This window comes from Ruditapes philippinarum, unplaced genomic scaffold, assembly GCF_026571515.1.
Source record: "Ruditapes philippinarum isolate M1 unplaced genomic scaffold, ASM2657151v2 ctg9316_1_1_1_1, whole genome shotgun sequence".
Classification (NCBI taxonomy): Eukaryota; Metazoa; Mollusca; class Bivalvia; order Venerida; family Veneridae; genus Ruditapes; species Ruditapes philippinarum.
In genome coordinates this window covers 1-18275 of record NW_026852449.1, presented here as the reverse complement: position 1 = coordinate 18275, position 18275 = coordinate 1, and the positions used below count along the sequence as shown (strand labels likewise).

The 18275-nt window shown below is 33.7% G+C and overlaps 1 protein-coding gene across 1 annotated transcript; it reads left to right on the top strand.

Annotated features, from left to right (window-relative positions):
- Positions 1-1813: 1813 nt before the first annotated feature.
- On the top strand, positions 1814-18247 carry LOC132712749 (A disintegrin and metalloproteinase with thrombospondin motifs adt-2-like; the record flags this gene model as incomplete). The annotated part of the gene is made up of 11 exons (XM_060695180.1): positions 1814-2500; positions 3785-3920; positions 4258-4437; positions 6216-6383; positions 6829-6990; positions 7569-7718; positions 9458-9628; positions 12012-12176; positions 13791-13955; positions 17619-17783; positions 18083-18247. Coding segments are annotated over exons 1-11 (1981 nt in total), but the record flags the coding sequence as incomplete, so codon positions are not given.
- Between the last annotated feature and the right edge of the window lie 28 nt (positions 18248-18275).

Below are 18275 nucleotides of genomic sequence, written 5' to 3'. Positions count from 1 at the left end.
TGTGCGACGTGAACGTTTAATGACTCACGTGGCCTAAAATTAAATACGGAATATGTTGTAGTTGCTTTCTGATGCTTTGATTTTAGCTACGAGCAGCGGTGGAAAATTGATATCTAAAAAAATCAATCTTATGAAAATATATAGACAAGTCAGCTGAACTTGAAAAAAATGAGCATACTATCATTTCAAGAAATAGAGGATATTGAATGAGTGTAAGTTCAATACTGAATTTATTGAACGAGTTGAATAAATTTATATTATGCGAGCCTGTGGCGAGCATGATATTATTTTATTCAACGAGTTCAATAAATCCAGTAATGAACTTACACGAATTTAATATACTATTTGTCACATACCAAAAATAAAGACTGCAAAAAGTGAAAAAAGCGTCATTTTTCATTGACGCGCCTATGGTATAACGCTAACATTTAGCGCGTCGTTACGCTATGTTTGTGTCGCGTTAAAATAAATGCACTGTTGTGCACGGTCGTGCAATACCATATTTACGGAGTCGCAAAATCGGCACTGGTGTGTGATAAAATCAAATTTGAGACAAATGTACTAGATATTATATAAAAGTAAAATGATTCATGATAACATGTCGTGTGCGATCTTTTTTTTAAATATGCATGAATATGCATGAATTGAAAGTGCGATTGCAATTCTTTGTTCATTTCGTAATATTTTAGTTTTAAATACATTTAGTCAAAACTAAAAGACAAAATATGAAAAATATGAAAAGAGAACCGGTGAATATAATGAAGTCGTGAAGTTAGCCTGATAGCCGGAGCAGCCGGAACACTTTTTGCCTTGTCCTGTTGTTATGGTTGTTCCGGCTAGGCTGGAATTAGCTTCCAGGCTAGCCAGATGTAATACAGTTAAACCTGTACAAAAGACCATTGGTTTATCTTTTTATATAATTTAATATTAATTCAACAGACTATCTCCGGCTATTTTGTTTGATCAGATTTTACTGTATTATATTTTGATAGCCGGCTCAGCCGGAGCAAACAGAACAACCGTACTAGGCAAACAGAACAACCGTACTAGGCAAAAATGTGTTCCGACTGTTCTAGCTGTCTGACTAACATCCCGAACATTACTGTCCTAAGCCTTTGTTTACATAACAAAGACCAATAACAATGCGAAAAGTAGGTTAGGCAGATCAATGCCACAACCTATAAAAATGAAAATAAAACTGCATATTATCATATGACTTGTTAGCGCAGTAGGTAGAGCAACCGTGTCAGTGATGTGTTTTAGCCGTACAGGCAGAAGTTCGACTACTGGTAAGACACATTTTTTTTGCCTCAGAACAGCCAATTGTTCAGAAAACAAGTTTGACCGTTTTATTCATATACATACATGAATATGATATCGAATATTTTATAACACTGCGATCAAAAAAATACAAAAAGAAAAAAGAATGGAAATAAAATAAATAAATATATACTATAAAATATATATTATAAGAAGAAAACAAAAAGGAAAACGAAAAATAAATAAATAATAATGATAAAAAAACAGAGTTAGAAGAAAAAACTGTGGTAATTATTAAATGACACTAAGTTGGGTTCGAACCTATGAGTACAAAACACTAAAAGTTACAATTACTCCGACCTACCGACAGAGCCGATAACGGTAATACACAAACGAGTCTGTAAGAATAATGCTATATAGTATATGTAATATCGGATAATAATCCAGATAACCCCGTTTTTCGACTTTCCCATGTACCGTTAAGACCAAATTATCATCTTAGGACAGTACTTTAATCAGGTATATTTATTTATCTGTAGAGCAAGGTCTTAATTGTCGATAATTCCTTAGGGGATATTTAAGAAAGAGAATATAACATAAGACAATCGGAAATCAATTAAGCTACCCGAAATCTCGCCATTGATCGACTAAAACTTGGTCCACTTACTAATTAACTTTCCGACGACATGAAATATTAATGAGGTTACCTTTGATTACATTTGCGCATAAAATTTCGGATAAAAGAAAATCTATTCTTTAGTAGTGATAAAATAACCGTGGAAACATGACTTAATCTGTGATTTATTACCATACCGTTATCTTCTTCTATTTACTTTTTTTCACATTAGTTAGTTACAATTCGGATTTCACTTAAGACATATTGAAAATGAAAACCGTTGTTAGTATTTTGAATATTTTTTCATGTATGACTCTTGTGTGTTTGACAAGCGCTAGCACGGATCTTCAGATTTACGAATTTACGCGTAACGTTACTCTGTCGTTTCCTGGGCAACGTTTAGTTGGACATGTTTTTGACGAATTTTCAACAAAAAAGCAGGTGATTCATTGTGCATATGAGTGCTTAAAGTCAACTCGCTGTAAGTCGTTCAACTACGAGCATGATCTCCTCGTGTGCCAGCTAAACGATGGTGATCATTTTGAATTCAGCCAGAGTTTGGTGCCGGAGGGAAATAGTACGGGAATCGGGTATCACCATCGTGATGCTTTTTCTATAGAAAAGGTAAACTTTTATCATAAAATATTCATAGTTTAATTGTTTGAATGCATTTTATCATCCATACAAAATTCGATGAATTAAAGGATATTTGTTTGCTTTGCATGTAAGATCGAAATATATTTCACTTAGCGACACCAGATGCAATATTTTCACAGATTGCGTAGCAAAGAGTGAAAATATAAAAGCTGTGTTCACGAGTGAAATATATTACATGCAATACAAACAATTTTCTATTTATTTCATTTTTAGTGATTTTAAGTCAATTTTACTTGTTTTGTCGCGTTCACAACGTTATGCGTTCTTCTTCATGACGCCATCACATCATGACGTCACCATACCAATGTTGAAATTTAGTTCTGTAAAATTTCTCGAATTTTGTTACATTTTTAACACAATGTATGCAGTTATTTACTTGCTTTTCGTAAAAACGCAACATTGACATACGACATAATTTATTCCTGTTGATAATTCCATTTAGAAATGAACTATTTTTTTCATCCGCATTTAAATATAGTTCGGCTTAGAGGATATTTGTTTGGTTTGCATGTAAGATTGAAATATATTTCACCGAGTGAACACCAGATGCAATATTTTCCTTAGTGGGGTAGCTGGTATATAAAACATGTAATAAGTTTAGTTTAGTTATTTATTAAGATTATTTCTCATGCTCAATATTACTCTAAAAGTAGTAACTTTTTTGTATAAAGCAGTGCGCTAAACACAATTAAAACAAAGACGCTTGGAAGTCTGAAAGGTATTTTGTGAACATTGTTTGACGGATGTCCCATTCGTGTTTAAATGTAAAAATATTTTTAATAGAGTATGTACAGGGATGTATCACGTTGGGCAGGGGGGAGGGGGAGGATCTGACCCCCAAGCGTCGGTGATTAAAATTACTTGGGTATATTATATCCTCATCGATACTTCTCATGTTTGTTTATGTGCGCTTTACTCTCTTAAATCTGAATTGATATATCATGTCTCCCGTATTTTTAATTCATTTTTACAGTACAATTCTTCTAAATTAAAATTGACAAAAGTTATTGCACTTGTTAAATATGATAATGTCATATTCTAAGACGCTTTACAATATTCCCCTATCAAACAGAACAATACATGATATATGCACAGCATAAAAAAGAACACGTTACAAGTTCTAAGCTTTATTTTTGTCGTCCCAAGTTATTCAAATCTTCTGCCGATGCCACATGCCTCTCAACGACGTGCAAGTACCGTGGGTGCAAAGATATCAATGTTAGTAACACATAAGTTTAATATCTTTTACAGGAAGCACTTGGCCCATGCGCAACGGACCCGTGTGAAAATGGCGGCCGTTGCTTAGATACGGTAAACTCGAAAATGGAACGCACATATTATTGTATATGTACGGAGGAGTGGATGGGACAAGATTGTGAGACGCCAAGTAGGTTAAATATATCCTTTTACAATCTGTTATACATGTGTATTTTTATTCTTTGTCAGAAATTTATAGGGCCTCCTGAGTGAAATGTTCAAATTTTCCCAATAGACAGTGTGATGATTTTATATATTTTTGAGCGTTGAAAGGTCCATCTTAATCCATGCCACCGAGTGAACGATATTTTGTTATTATTTTGAAATTTGGTTAAAATTTTTAGATATTGTAGAAATTAACATAGAATAAGCGGATAATGAAATAGTAAAAAATGCAGTTAAGTTAATAATTCGTGTATACTAATAAATATTTGAATCCAAGTCTAGAATATTTCATGTTTAATCAGTGAATAGTATCGAATGGGGCGATTGGGAAGACTGGGGTCCGTGCTCTGTCACGTGCGAGACTGGATGGACAACCCGTCGCCGACGTTGCATGGACGTTGAAACCGGCGAAACAAAATCGTCGTCACATTGCTATGGTCGGGATGTAGAATATCAGTCATGTACACTGCAATCTTGTCCACGTAAGTTATTAATTTATATTAAAGTGTATAAAAAGGTAAAGGTAAAGGTCTTGTTTATTATAGTGTCACCCCTACTGAAAGGGCCAGCCATTTTGACTTATGAGACACCTTTTGGTTGCATACCATGTACCTCCCAATTCCTACCACTATGCCAGGCGCCAGGCGGATAGAAATCGGTAACCATTCATTTTAACTACCTCGCGGCTCACGAAGCGGCCATTTCGGAACGAGTCCCACGAGAAACATTCATCCTTCAATTAACGCTCCCCGTGGGGCTCGAACCTTCGACCTCCCGATCCGAAGGCGGACGCCTTAACCACTAGGCCAACGGTACCGGTTATATATAGAAGATATTTGTTTAGTTTAGTGTAAGATCGGAATATATTTCACATAGTGAGCACCAAAAGGTATATTTCACAAGTGGCACAGCCACGAGTGATAAATGAACTTTGTGTGTTCATGAGGTGAAATATATTTCGATCTTACACCAAACTAAACAATGTTTTATTATATGCAAAGAAACGTTTAAAAAGGCATTTTAACCTAATACTTAATGAAAATTGTGCCAAAAAATAACACAGAGTGGCGTCATTTACGACGTCACGTCATTAAGTTGGTTTTCCAGTACTAACGATATGCACGCTGGTATTTCACTGAAACAACGTAACGGGCTTAAATTCAAAACAGTAAAAATATCAAATTGATAATTTCACTGTTTCAAACAATGAAATAACAGTTTATATTTCACATATATATTTGTATAAACCACTGAAAAGCATGTAAGAAATAGAGGATATTCAAGTTTTTTCTATAAATACATGATTTATTTTCATCGAGTGGTATGAAAATAAATATTTCATGAGTGGCGATAGCCACGAATGAAATATGGTAATTTTCATGCCACAAGATGAAAATAAATCATGTATTTATAGAAAAAACTTGAATTTTCTGTTTATTATATACATTTTTCTCTTTCTGGACATTAAAATTTGCAAGATTTCTCTTAAATTTTGAGTACTGGCAGAATTTAAAAGAAAGTAGTCCGGCAAGACACCAGTGAAAATACGGAAAATATGTTTCACTGCAGTGAAAAATAAATTTTTACAGTGAAAATACGGAAAATGAAAATACGCATTTTATTTCATCAATAATTCTCAATATTTCATTTCAAAGTATATAATAAAAAGCTATATCTTAATTTTTATCTATATTTCTATAAGATTATTCAACAGTAAAATTATATTGTTTCAATAACCTTATGATCGATTCTCGGAAGAGTTGTAACATAAATTTTTTCTGTTATTTAACACATATGAATATTATACTCAAGCATAATAAAATGTTTCTTCATCTATTTTAAGAAGTGTTTATCTGTTTAAGCCATGGTTCATACATTCGTCATATTCGCTATGAAGTTAATTCACTACAATATTTCTTTCGTACAAACATTTTGGAAGTATTCTCTTTAATAACTCAAACTTAACTTTATGCAGTAAATATATAGCTTTATGCACTTAAACATCATGTTTTTGTGATTCAAATGAGTTTTCTTAGTTGATTTTGAGTGTTTTAAGTTGATTTCCGCTGAATGTCACACATCATCAAAGCAACAAAACCCGCATTTGCCTATGGTGAACGTTGCTGTGCACATCAAATAAATTACGAACATAATCATTCGACTATTTGAAATTGCTTCAGCACACTAACAAACAAACAAACAAACAAAATAAAACAAGACACTTCATATGAAATACTACAATCCGCATTTTTAATCGTAGGCTGGCTTGGTTGGTCTGAATGGGGTCCGTGCAGCACAGCCAACACGTGCGGTCAAGGCACTATGCAGAGGTACCGGAACTGTTCGAACGGGGGCGTCCCTGGTAGAGACAGATTCTGCCTTGGCTTCACAACAGAAACAGCTCCGTGTAAAGGAATCAACTGCAGAGGTCAGTTTATCAAAGTGTTTTCCTAAAATGTTGTTGTCATAAATGTAATAGACAAACATTAACATGTTTTACTACAGCGTTATACCTTTACGTTTGTAATGGTCATTCATTAACACTGATTTAAAATAACAACGGTAACAAGTTGGTCCAAAAAAGACGTTCGGAATAAACTTCTTCTTGTTATAAGCATGACTTTTTTCTTGTTTCAAAAGATAAGAGCATAAAAATGCTATATTTAATCATACATTATTTTGTATATCATGGAAATACAACCAAATGCTGTAAAATATGTAATTATTGCATTCATTCACAGATATATAATGTTACGTAAAATACCATATACAATTCCCTCTAAAATTATTTTCATGGAATCGTCTAATTTCTGCCGTAAGATTAGAATTTACTAATAAAGTTTGGAACCAAATATTTTCCTCTTATGTTAAAGGAATGTTGACGATCAACAACACACTGAAGCACGGTGATGGCCGGATACAAATCTCAAATGACCTTGACGCCTATGGAATGTCAATTTGCGCAGACGATAACTGGAACTTTACCGAAATTGATGTCGCATGTAAACAGATAGGGTTCCAAGGGGCGTATAAAGGTAATTCCAGTTGTCATTTTTGTGATTCCATTGTCAAATAAAAGCAATAAGTTAAAGCTATAAATATTTCACTTTTTATCTGTATGCACTTTGTTAAGCTAATTCTATAATACATTTTTAAGTTACGCTGATTTCCCTTTTGAATACATATTATAATTTGAATGCATTACAACTTAAGCTGTGTCCTTTGTTTGAATTGAGGCTAGTTCTTACTTAATACTTATAAAGCAAAATTTTCTCTTACGTCATTCAATCAGAAACTAATTAAAGAATTAATAGAACTGCAAATTTTATTTCATACACAATGTAATAAGTAGCCATTTACATCTATAACTTTTGAAATATTGTTTGATTTGCAATATAATGAAGTATTCTAACTCCGGTAGGATGAAGATTGAATGTTTTTTTTAATTATCCGGGGGGTCTTCTTTCTGACTTACACGTATACAACGTCTGATGAAAGAACGTGGCCGTTATTCTAGAAGCGTTTAAACTCTTTATCCCTTGACTGAGCGACAGTTAGATTAGCCACTAGGCCTCTCCTCCATTTAAAATGGAATAATTTATTTCTAATACAGATGCTGTAAACAACAATTACGACATCTCATCGTCAACTTACGGCAGTCCTATTTATAAACTTCACTGTGAGGGCGGAGAGAAAACCATTCAACAGTGCCCTCGTGAGCACGTGCTTCAATGTAGCAGACTTGCTGGTATTCAATGTAGAGGTAGGTTGTGTTAAAGAGGATGTTTTAAGATTTTATACAAGTATGCTTATTTCATAAACTTAAAAAAATCCTTTATACCTTTGAGAACTTTCATTCGAGCCGCAGCTAACAAAACATGTATGTTTTCGGAGTTATATGCATATTTTCATAGATTTGTTTATCATTATATGAATTTTAAAGGGACTCCACTGAGATTTAAGACATAATTCTAATTGTGAAGAATGACCAAAAATTGAAAAGCGTTGCAACGCTTTTCACTCAAACCGACCTAAGAATAGCACAGAAGTATGATTTTCAATTCATTTCTGAATATATTTCTTAATTATGTTTGTATATCGTTCTGTTTTAAGTGTCCCAGCTGGTCTATGTAAGAAATTCAAATTTTTATGTTTTTAGACATTTGAACCTCAGTGGAGTTTCCTTTAATGAAAATGCGCATACATTCCCATTTACCTGTGATTGATAAGAAGGCTGTTTAATTTGTCAATCCAGGGATGGTTTTATATGGGGAACAATTTTCCAAAAAACAACTTTTTAAGCCGACATATTCATGTACAACGTATTTCTAAAAATCCCAAATGAATAAGAAATAGAATACTGAATCTGTACAAGATATTCTATAAACAACTATCCTTTGTATTATAATGCAACTTATGTACATGTTTTTAGTCAAAAAGGCCAGAGAGCTTTACCTGTGAAAATAAAACATCTGTATACGCCAAGTATTAATTAGAAATGAATAATTAATGACCAAGCTAAGATATTAGAATTCCCCCATGTTTTATTTGTGTTTATATTGACTTTATCCGTTAATTTAGACCTCCTTATTGCTACCAATGAATTACAGATTTGATCTGTTTTAAGATGTTCTGCGCGTTCTTTTAGCCCATAACATGCTTAATTTGTAATGGACTCGTCATGTTTTGAATGTGGACCGGTCCATTAAAAGTTTAAGGGCTTCTGTATTAAAATGGGGTAGGTGGAGGGTCGCAATATCGCAGTACAATTATTTGGACTAGCTAGGCACATTGCAACCACCTATGGTTCCAACAGGTTAATGGTAAAATTTATATGTTAAAACTGCCTTACAGAATAAATATCACATCATTAAAATATTTTCCTGAATTATATAACCGAAATGAAAAGTACGAAAGTATCAACTAATTTTCTTTGAGATTATATAACATATATTTGCATAAAACCCTTCTCTCATAACTTATACAAAGGTAAATAAAATAAGATATGTGCATGTATAATATAATTTAAATATGTACATGTATAAAATATAATTTTAAAATGCACATGTATCTTAATTTTGAATGCGGCCTTCTAAACAATATATAGAAACACAAACAAAAAACATCATAAAACAATAACAACTATTCCATTAAGATTTTGTCCTATAACTTTTTTTGACAAACATTCCTTTTATATATTAAATACCATTTATACAATATTCATCAATTTTCACAATTAATAGCGATTCACTTACCTCACAGTGCTGTGTCTTCTAATTCTGCCAGGGATTAAATATTATTTTCATGTGAGGAAGTTATCCAGCTTGGTGTGGATGGTCAGTGGCCCAACAAGTGAAGCTGCAAACTCATATACGTGAAGAAACGACCGAAAAAGTGTAATTAAGCTGTTTCTTATGTTAAGTACTGATTATCATTCACCAGAAAAAAATATATGAATATAAACATATATGTAGTTTCAAGGTCAATGATTTTTTTTTATAGTTCGAGGGGGCTGGAGTTTATGGAGCGGATGGGGCGAGTGTTCTGTCACGTGTGAAAATGGAACGCGTACACGGACACGTGATTGTAATCACCCGCCACCAAATTACGGCGGAACAGAATGCCCAGGCGAAGATACCGAGTTTAAGCCTTGTACCAAAGTCATGTGTCCAAGTAAGTTGCATTTACATTTAATTTTGAATTTCAAAAATTTAGAAATCGCCATCTTCGTGTCAGTACAGTTATTAATTCAAATCTGAATAAATTATGTTAATGATACTATTGTAAGCAGAAGGTGTCTCATAAATTCATTTATGCGTGATGGATCCCTCAAAGGGAATAAGAAAGTTAAAAGTGCCTTTGTTAATTTCGCTGTATTAAATATCCGGCTCTAGCCTTACTTATTTGCTGAATATTGTTAATAATTAAGTAATTCTATGTTACCATGCAAATATATACGTATTTTTACCCAAGTAAATAATTACATAAACCATATGTTACTGGAACTATTTTTATATGAATTATTTTATACGGACTACTTTATATGAACTATTTTATATTACACAGCTTCGAGCTCTATGCGTTGACATTTTGTTCACGGGGTTTTCGTGTACATCATCCCTTCAACTCGTTTTGTTCAACACAACAATTTGTTTTGCTATTCTAACATTCGCATGAAAGACAGTGCACGGTTTACAGACCTTTTCAACTACACGCATGTGCACGTTACCTACCTAATTACTAACATGCATTCAAGCCTATGTATTTTTTATTTGTTTCTATCTAACGTTTCTGTGTTTTAATGCCAGATTTTCTTCATATTCACCAGTATTGTCAAACCAACAAAACCACGTGATTTATCAACCTATTTTTTAATTATCTTTTGAATTTTTTTGTTCGAGTCATGTATAACATCATTGGTCCTACTTTGGAAAGATGCACATAATGTCTGCAGAATGACGTCATAAAGGCGTTTTAATTTTTTAGTGAGACTAAAATAAGGTGTTTGAGCACCACACTAAATTCCGATTACGGTACATACCGGACAAGGCTCTTGAATGATAAAATGTTAAATTCGACTAATCACCCGCCGAAATTCTCAGTTTGGTATAAAACTGGTTATAATGTTTATCTAATTTGTCGGACAAAATATTTCTGAGAAAAAAAAAAGAAAAGAAAAAGGAAATTGAATTTTTGATTCTAGTTGGGCCTCCTTGTTAGAAATGCTTTATTTGTACTTTTTCAAATTAACATTGATATCACATCATAATTAATGCATGTGTTTCTTATCTTTCATCCTTATTTTTTAATAAAAAACAATTATTTCTTGTTGTTAAGACTGGTTCCCGTCCCTGATTGATAGACTATCACTGGGTACCAGCTTTTACGTGGTATAGTTTATTATTTCACACTGTTATGTCACTGGTTTTATATAATAATAAAATATCAATTAACTGAGCACTTTGTTGTCGCATGTCACGTGATCACATCAAATGAATATTCAAATTCTTTATTCAAATGCTTATATTTATTTTTGAATATATTTTTGGATATTCATGGATATACACAAATGACACTTGAGTACTTATCATTAGTAACAACGTTCAAACTTGGTTTGACTGGTAAAAAATAACGAAAAAGGTAACGAAATTTATTAATATATTAAACCATCCTTCATGAATGAAAATAGAGAATAACTAAATATTCTTATTGTATATTTGCACGTGTGAATGCTTTTGCTTGATAAAACTTAAAGGGATTTATGGACAAAATAGAGTTTTTAAATATGGAAATGTTTTTGTTGTATTAGGCACCGTCACTGACAAAATTTTGTGATAGCTAGGTTTGCTTTGACTGCGGAATGCGTTCGTAGAGACCATAAAATACTTTTCTCTATTGAAGGATGGTTTCAATATATTGCTATATTTCGTTGCTAGGAAACGGCACATGGGGAGAATGGGGAGAGTGGAGCGGATGTGACGTCACTTGCGGTGAAGGGGAACGTTTACGATATCGTCCATGTGCTGATACGGTGCCATGTGTTGGTACCAACGTCTCACATGACATTTGTGTGGTGCCAATAGATTGTCCTGGTACAAAATTGTATTGTTATATGTGCCATGCTATAGAACTATGCACCCTTGTTTGCCTGAATGCACGGGCGATCAGATATGTTTCGTGTAGAATGCACCTTAGGTTTCTATGGAAACAATTTTTACATAGAAGTGGCGTTTTGTGAACTTGTAAATGATCACAATTTGTATTGTGAAATATTTGCATAAGAAAAAGCAATGTGTTTGTCCTATTCTAGATATATGTTTAAAATCAAGCACGTATTTTATAAATGTGTCACACAGTTAATTAGATTTGTTGTTTCACCATTACGCATAGAGCTAGTTGATAAATAAATGTGTAGCATTTGACAGACCAGATGGGTAGTAAAGTTCTAGTTGCACAAAAAATGCGGACAAGAGAACTAAATTTTGAAATATAGTCGCGTCATACCAAGGATTCCGGGCACTTGGTTTCAAATGTTTCTGGTAATGATTGGTTATAGTCGATGGAGTTTGGGCCACGTGGTCACCATGGAGCGAATGTGACGTCACTTGTGAAAATGGTACCCGGTTTAGAACACGGAATTTCACTGGCCCATTTTACAACGGCGCTGAATGTCCAGGAGAAAGCAAAGATGTAGAGGCTTGCTTCCCAAAAATGTGCCCAGGTATGTAGTGACTAAGTAAAAAACACCTATTTCATTTAAATTTTGAAATATTAATTTTATAACAAATGTTATTTGTGTGTTTGATTTATTTTACAGATCTTTATATGTAAAGTTATTGTTCTTTCATAAAAACTTCAAGATATACTCTGCTCATCTTTATGTAAAACACTTTGATTGCAGAAATTTATTAAAATAAAGGGAATTGTTACTGAATATGTCTAATTTGAGTAAGAGAATGCAAAGCTATGTTTGGAAAGATGCGTTTCCTATAACTGATTAATCTATATGAGTCTTGTCTTAAAAATCAACAAAAAACCTGCCAGTTCTTTTAATGACACTGTATTCATACTGTGTTTACCTTTAATGTGTATACTATAGTGCTTAAGACTTAACATATGTGTGTGTACTCAAAAAATGTTTATTTTACATTTAAGAAGCAACCACATTTAAAAAGAAACTATAAGAAAATATCAGTATTTTCAGATATTAAATGTTAGCATAATATATATTCAGTCTATATTTGAGCCGCGTCACGAAAAAACCAACATAATGGGTTTGTGACCAGCATGGATCCAGACCAGCCTGCGCATCCGCGCAGTCTGATCAGGATCAATGCTGTTCACTATCAGTTTCTGTACTTGTAATAGGGTTGGTAAGCGCACAGCATGGATCCTGATCAGACAGCGCGGATGCGCAGGCTGGTCCGGATCCATGCTGGTCACAAACCCATTATGTTGGTTTTATCCACGCTACAAATGCTAGAATTACGCCACATAGATATTCGTTTTTTCCTATTATCATTTTTTATAATTAAACCCTATAGGAAATATTCGTATTTATTAATCCGATATCTATTGTGTCGTTTTTATATTTTGATGCTTTGTTTGGTGCACTTGTCTCTTTTATCATGAATTGGAATTGTTCGTATTTGTTCGTTTTTCCGCTAAAGTGGGCGTGACGTTAATTGTAAAATTACGACGTCACGTCCGTTGATATTATTATTATTTATTTACCTTGAAAAAGGCATACATTTGCCGAAACGTTGGAAAAATAAAAAATGATATTATACGTGTTATTGCTGTGACTTTATTATTTTAATGTATAATGTGCCTTATTCAACTTATGGTTCAGTCTGGGACATTACGTCCCAAGTTTTAGTGACTACATGGCACAGATATAAAATGCCCCGGGGTGCTCGGGTATAGAAACCAACCTTGCCGATACACTATCTCAAATTTCAACATAATCTTAAAATATCAAAAATATTTAGTAGTATGATTTGATTACTATTTCAATGATAAAATATTCGTTTAGTCTAAGAAATTTATTTTAATTGATCATGTTTAACAGAGAGCTAGATATTTAATTTGTGAAAAATTAGATGAGAAACTGTTGATTAATTTTGACGACCCCCACAAAGTAATGTTTGGGTAGGGAGATGATTTTCAGTTTCATCTGCCTGTTTGTATGCTTTTAGAACTGTTTGTCACAAATCGTGCCGAATCCATTAGATAGCCGTTTCTGTAATTCAATATAATGGTGAATATTTGGAATTTTATAAGGCCGCCAAGTTAAAACTTTTTACAATAATCTAAATTTCGATTTCCTCCGCAGTGAATGGAATTTGGAACGAATGGGTTGCATGGACAGAATGCTCACATACATGTGGCTATGGCAACAGAAACAGATCTAGAACCTGTCACGGTCCGTTCCATGCCGGGTTAGACTGTCAAGGTAGTGCAGACGAAAGAGAGGCGTGTAACGCCTTTTCCTGTCCAGGTAACAAACTAAATCTCTACGAACATCTCGTCGAAAATATAGAAATGAATGTGAAAATGTTTATATTTCGTATTTTAAATTAAATGTATGGTCAAACAGTAACTGTGTAGTAATACTAGTAGAAGTAGTAGTAGTAATGATAATAATGATAATGATGAAGAAGAAGATGATGATGATGATGATGATAAGGGATACGGACAAAAAGCTCCCCCGGACGAAAGCCCCCCCCCCGTCTAAAAATGACAAGGTGGACAAAAGCCCCCCCCCCCATGAAAATTACACATAAGACAAAAAGCCCCCCCCCCCATAAAAAAGTAAAGGTAGGACAAAAGCCCCCCCCCCCCATAGTCAATCAAATTTACATATAGTGTATTAAAGTTGTGTTTTTGATGTGTTTTAAAGATATGTAAGGACATCACATGAAGGTGACAAAGTGCTAAGGATATTAATTTGATCCCTTTGCACAGGGGAGGAAGTGTTACACGAAGGATGGAGTTCTTATGATAACTTGTTTGGAGTTCTTATGATAACTGTCACGGAGTTCCAGGAAAACGTTACGGATTTCTGTGGAAAACTTTTCTATATACCTGGAGAACTCGCATAAATAATGGTTATTTTTAACTTTAAATGGGGAGTTTGAGGTGCTAAATTTAACTTTGATAATTAAGCTTGCCCTACATGTTGTATTTTGTTTCAGAAAAAATATTTTAGTCCATATTTCGTCGCCTTTTTAAAATAAATCTGGTAGTTTTGAGAAAAATTACCAAATTACTTGCTAATTCGTACATATTGACCTTTTCATTTGTGATCATCTTCGTTGCTATACATAATCACCTAATTATTATGGAGAGTTGCAAACATAAAGCCAAGGCTAATAAATGTATACCCGATTTTTCAAATGATACGGAGTTCTTGCGATAACTCAAAATATGTCCTGGAGTTCTTATGATAACTTTTGTTACTGCCAGTATGTTTTTGTGCTTAATCACGGCACGTTTAAGCGTATTTTATTAGTCAATAAGTGTGTAAATCATTATGAAGCATAGTACGCTTATCATTTGCACAAAAATTTGGTTATATAACGTTGGTTTTGATCGTGTTTTTCAGTTCAATAGATATTTTTCTTACCTCCGTTTCTTGTGTTTTTTTTTGTGTTTTTTGTTTGTGTGTGTGTGTGTGTGTGTGTGTGTGTGTTTTTTTTTTATTTTATTGGAATGACTGTAAACATACTTGATGTAGAGCATTTACTTACAGGATAAAAAGACGCTTTGAATTTAATACTCAAGCATGATTTCGTCATATACTAGTATGCATTATTCCTGGCAGTTTTAGAGAACATTTAGAACAATTTCTAAAAGGTATCAGTTTTTTGTCATAGAAACGTATGAAGTTCTATGACAATGATATGAAGATAGAAAGTAAGTCTTCAATAAGATATGTGAGTCACCGTAAGGTTCATGCCGTTTATCGACCCTGTTCCTTTCTGTATTAAATCCAATGTTGCATCACGTGACGTACAGCAATCTCCATATTTCGGAAAATTACTGTATACATTTTTCTTATCAAAGTTGGAGTCCTAGTTGTGGAAATTTTGCAACAACTTTTGCTGAACTGATTTACAAAAATATATTGTCGAACTTCTTTCGCTCGAACCCGTAGGGCACGTGCAAATCTGTCGAAGAGATCGGTAGTAATCGGTTGATTTTTTATGCATAAAAAGATCATACATTTCGGGTGCATGGGTGTGAAGGGTATCCCGGTTACATACGATACATGGTATATTATGATACAATTTACTTAGCCGCTTTTGAGCCCAACTACTGATTGTCTGCTTTAGAAAGGCGGTTGCTTAAAACATGTAACTGAGAAAAATGGTAAGTTTTAAACAATTTTTCCTTAGCGGTTTAAGCCATGTTACTGCTGAATACAGGTGACCGCTGATTCAGGTTTTCCTGAAGATTTTTGTTTGTTTGTTTCATTTTACTCCTTTTCCCAACAGTATTTCAGTCATATGGGCTGGTAGTTTCCTAACCATCGTTCCTGGAGAGTTACACCAGTACTAGACTACCTTCCTCCGTGCTAAACTACCAAAGCATCTCCCGGGGATCGAACCCACGTCAGAGAGGTAACTGGATTAGAAGTCATCGATTCAAACCCCTCGACCACGGAGGCGGTCGTTCCTGAAGATAGCTTAGCACCTGTTTATCCTATATAGACTGTACACCAAAGCAGTTTCATGTCTTCTTCAGATATATTGAATGATCGTGTTTTAATTTTGCCACATGGCCTCAATGTTGCATTTGCGGAAACTTATGACATAAAACTTTTGTTGACGAACAGTATACACAGAAACATTTAGTGCATTCGTTGGGTTTTATAATGTCAATATGATTTCGCACAAATTTAATTAGGAACTAAAACACGATCAAAACCAACGTTATATAACCAAATTTTTGTGCAAATGATAAGCGTACTATGCTTCATAATGATTTATACACTTATTGACTAATAAAATACGCTTAAATGTGCCGTAATTAAGCACAAGAAACACACTGGCAGTAACAAAAGTTATCATAAGAACTCCAGGACATATTTTGAGTTATCACAAGAACTCCGTAACATTTGAAAAATCGGGTATACATTTATTAGCCCGGGCTTTATGTTTGCAACTCTCCATAATAATTAGGTGATTATGTATAGCAACGAAGAAGATCACAAATGAAAAGGTCAATATGTACAAATTAGCAAATAATTTCGAAATTTTTCTCAAAACTACCAGATTTTTTTTTAAACGGCGACGAAATATGGACTAAAAGATTTTTTCTGAAACATAATTCAATATGTAGGGCAAGCTTAATTATCAAAGTTTAATTTAGCACCTCAAACTCCCCATTTAAAGTTAAAAATAACCATTATTTACGCGAGTTCTCCAAGTATATAGAAAAGTTTTCCACACAAATCCGTAACGTTTTCCAGGAACTCCGTGACAGTTATCATAAGAACTCCAAACAAGTTATCATAAGAACTCCATCCTTCGTGTAACACTTCCTCCCCCGTGCTTTGCAAAAGTGATTAAACATTACTACTCTTCTGACCCTTGTTGTGTATATGAAAATCTATGAATTCGGTATCGCATGCATGCATTATTTAATCTGTTATCATAAACTTTGTTATCACTCCAAATATACATTATAAATAAACATTAAAACAAATTTTTTCATTTTAATTTAAAAGTTTGTGTGAAATTTGATGAATTTGAGCACCTGTGCGTCTGAAAAAAGATGGGGGGCTTTTGTCCTACCTGTATTTTTGATTGGGGGGCTTTTGTCCTATGTGAAAATTTCATGGGGGGGCTTTTGTCCACCATGTCATTTTTAGAAGGGGGGGCTTTCGTCCAGGGGGGCTTTTGTCCTACACTCAAACTTTTGATGATGATGATGATGATAAAAATAATAATAATAATATATAATAATCATAATAATAATAATAATAATAATAATAATGATGATGATGATGATGATGATGATGATGATGATAATAATAATAATAATAATGATGATAATAATAATAATAATAATAATAATAATAATAATAATAATAATAATAATGATAATAATAATAATGATAATTTTCAATTTAACATCATTTATGTAAATCACTCAGTGGATGGTGATTGGAAGATGTGGACTAACTGGGGAAATTGCAGCGAACCGTGCGGCGGTGGTCTGCGTAACCGGACGCGAGAGTGTGTCGAACCAGAGTTTGGAGGAGCTATGTGTGTCGGTCCAGCCGAGCAAGCCGAGGCATGCAACCAGCACGAATGCCCAAGTATGTTACTTTCCAAATTTGACTTAAAATATATAAAACAGGACAACTATATTAATAGAGAATATAGAAAATCAGTTTAAAAGCTAACAGCTCGAAATATGTATTGTTTCGCATTTAAATTGATCCAATCAAACAGGAGGTGTATTTGTTTGAAAAAAAGTATCCATGAATTATTTATATCACTTTCAACAAAGATATCATTCATTTAAAAGTAAGTAAACAGTGCATCTGAAAATTAATTATAATTACAATAGGGCGTTCCTTTCATAGAACTTAAACATAATAATTTCCTTTTGCAGTCGATGGCATCTTTTCGGAATGGGAAAAATGGAGCGAATGTTCAGTCACGTGTGCAAATGGAACCCGGTTTCGTAACCGGGAGTGCTTTGGTCCATATTTTGGTGGAGCTAACTGCACGGGACCATTGCAGGAGAAGGAAGTGTGCGTTACAGCCGAATGTCCAGGTAACTTTGCTATTGTTATTGATATCGC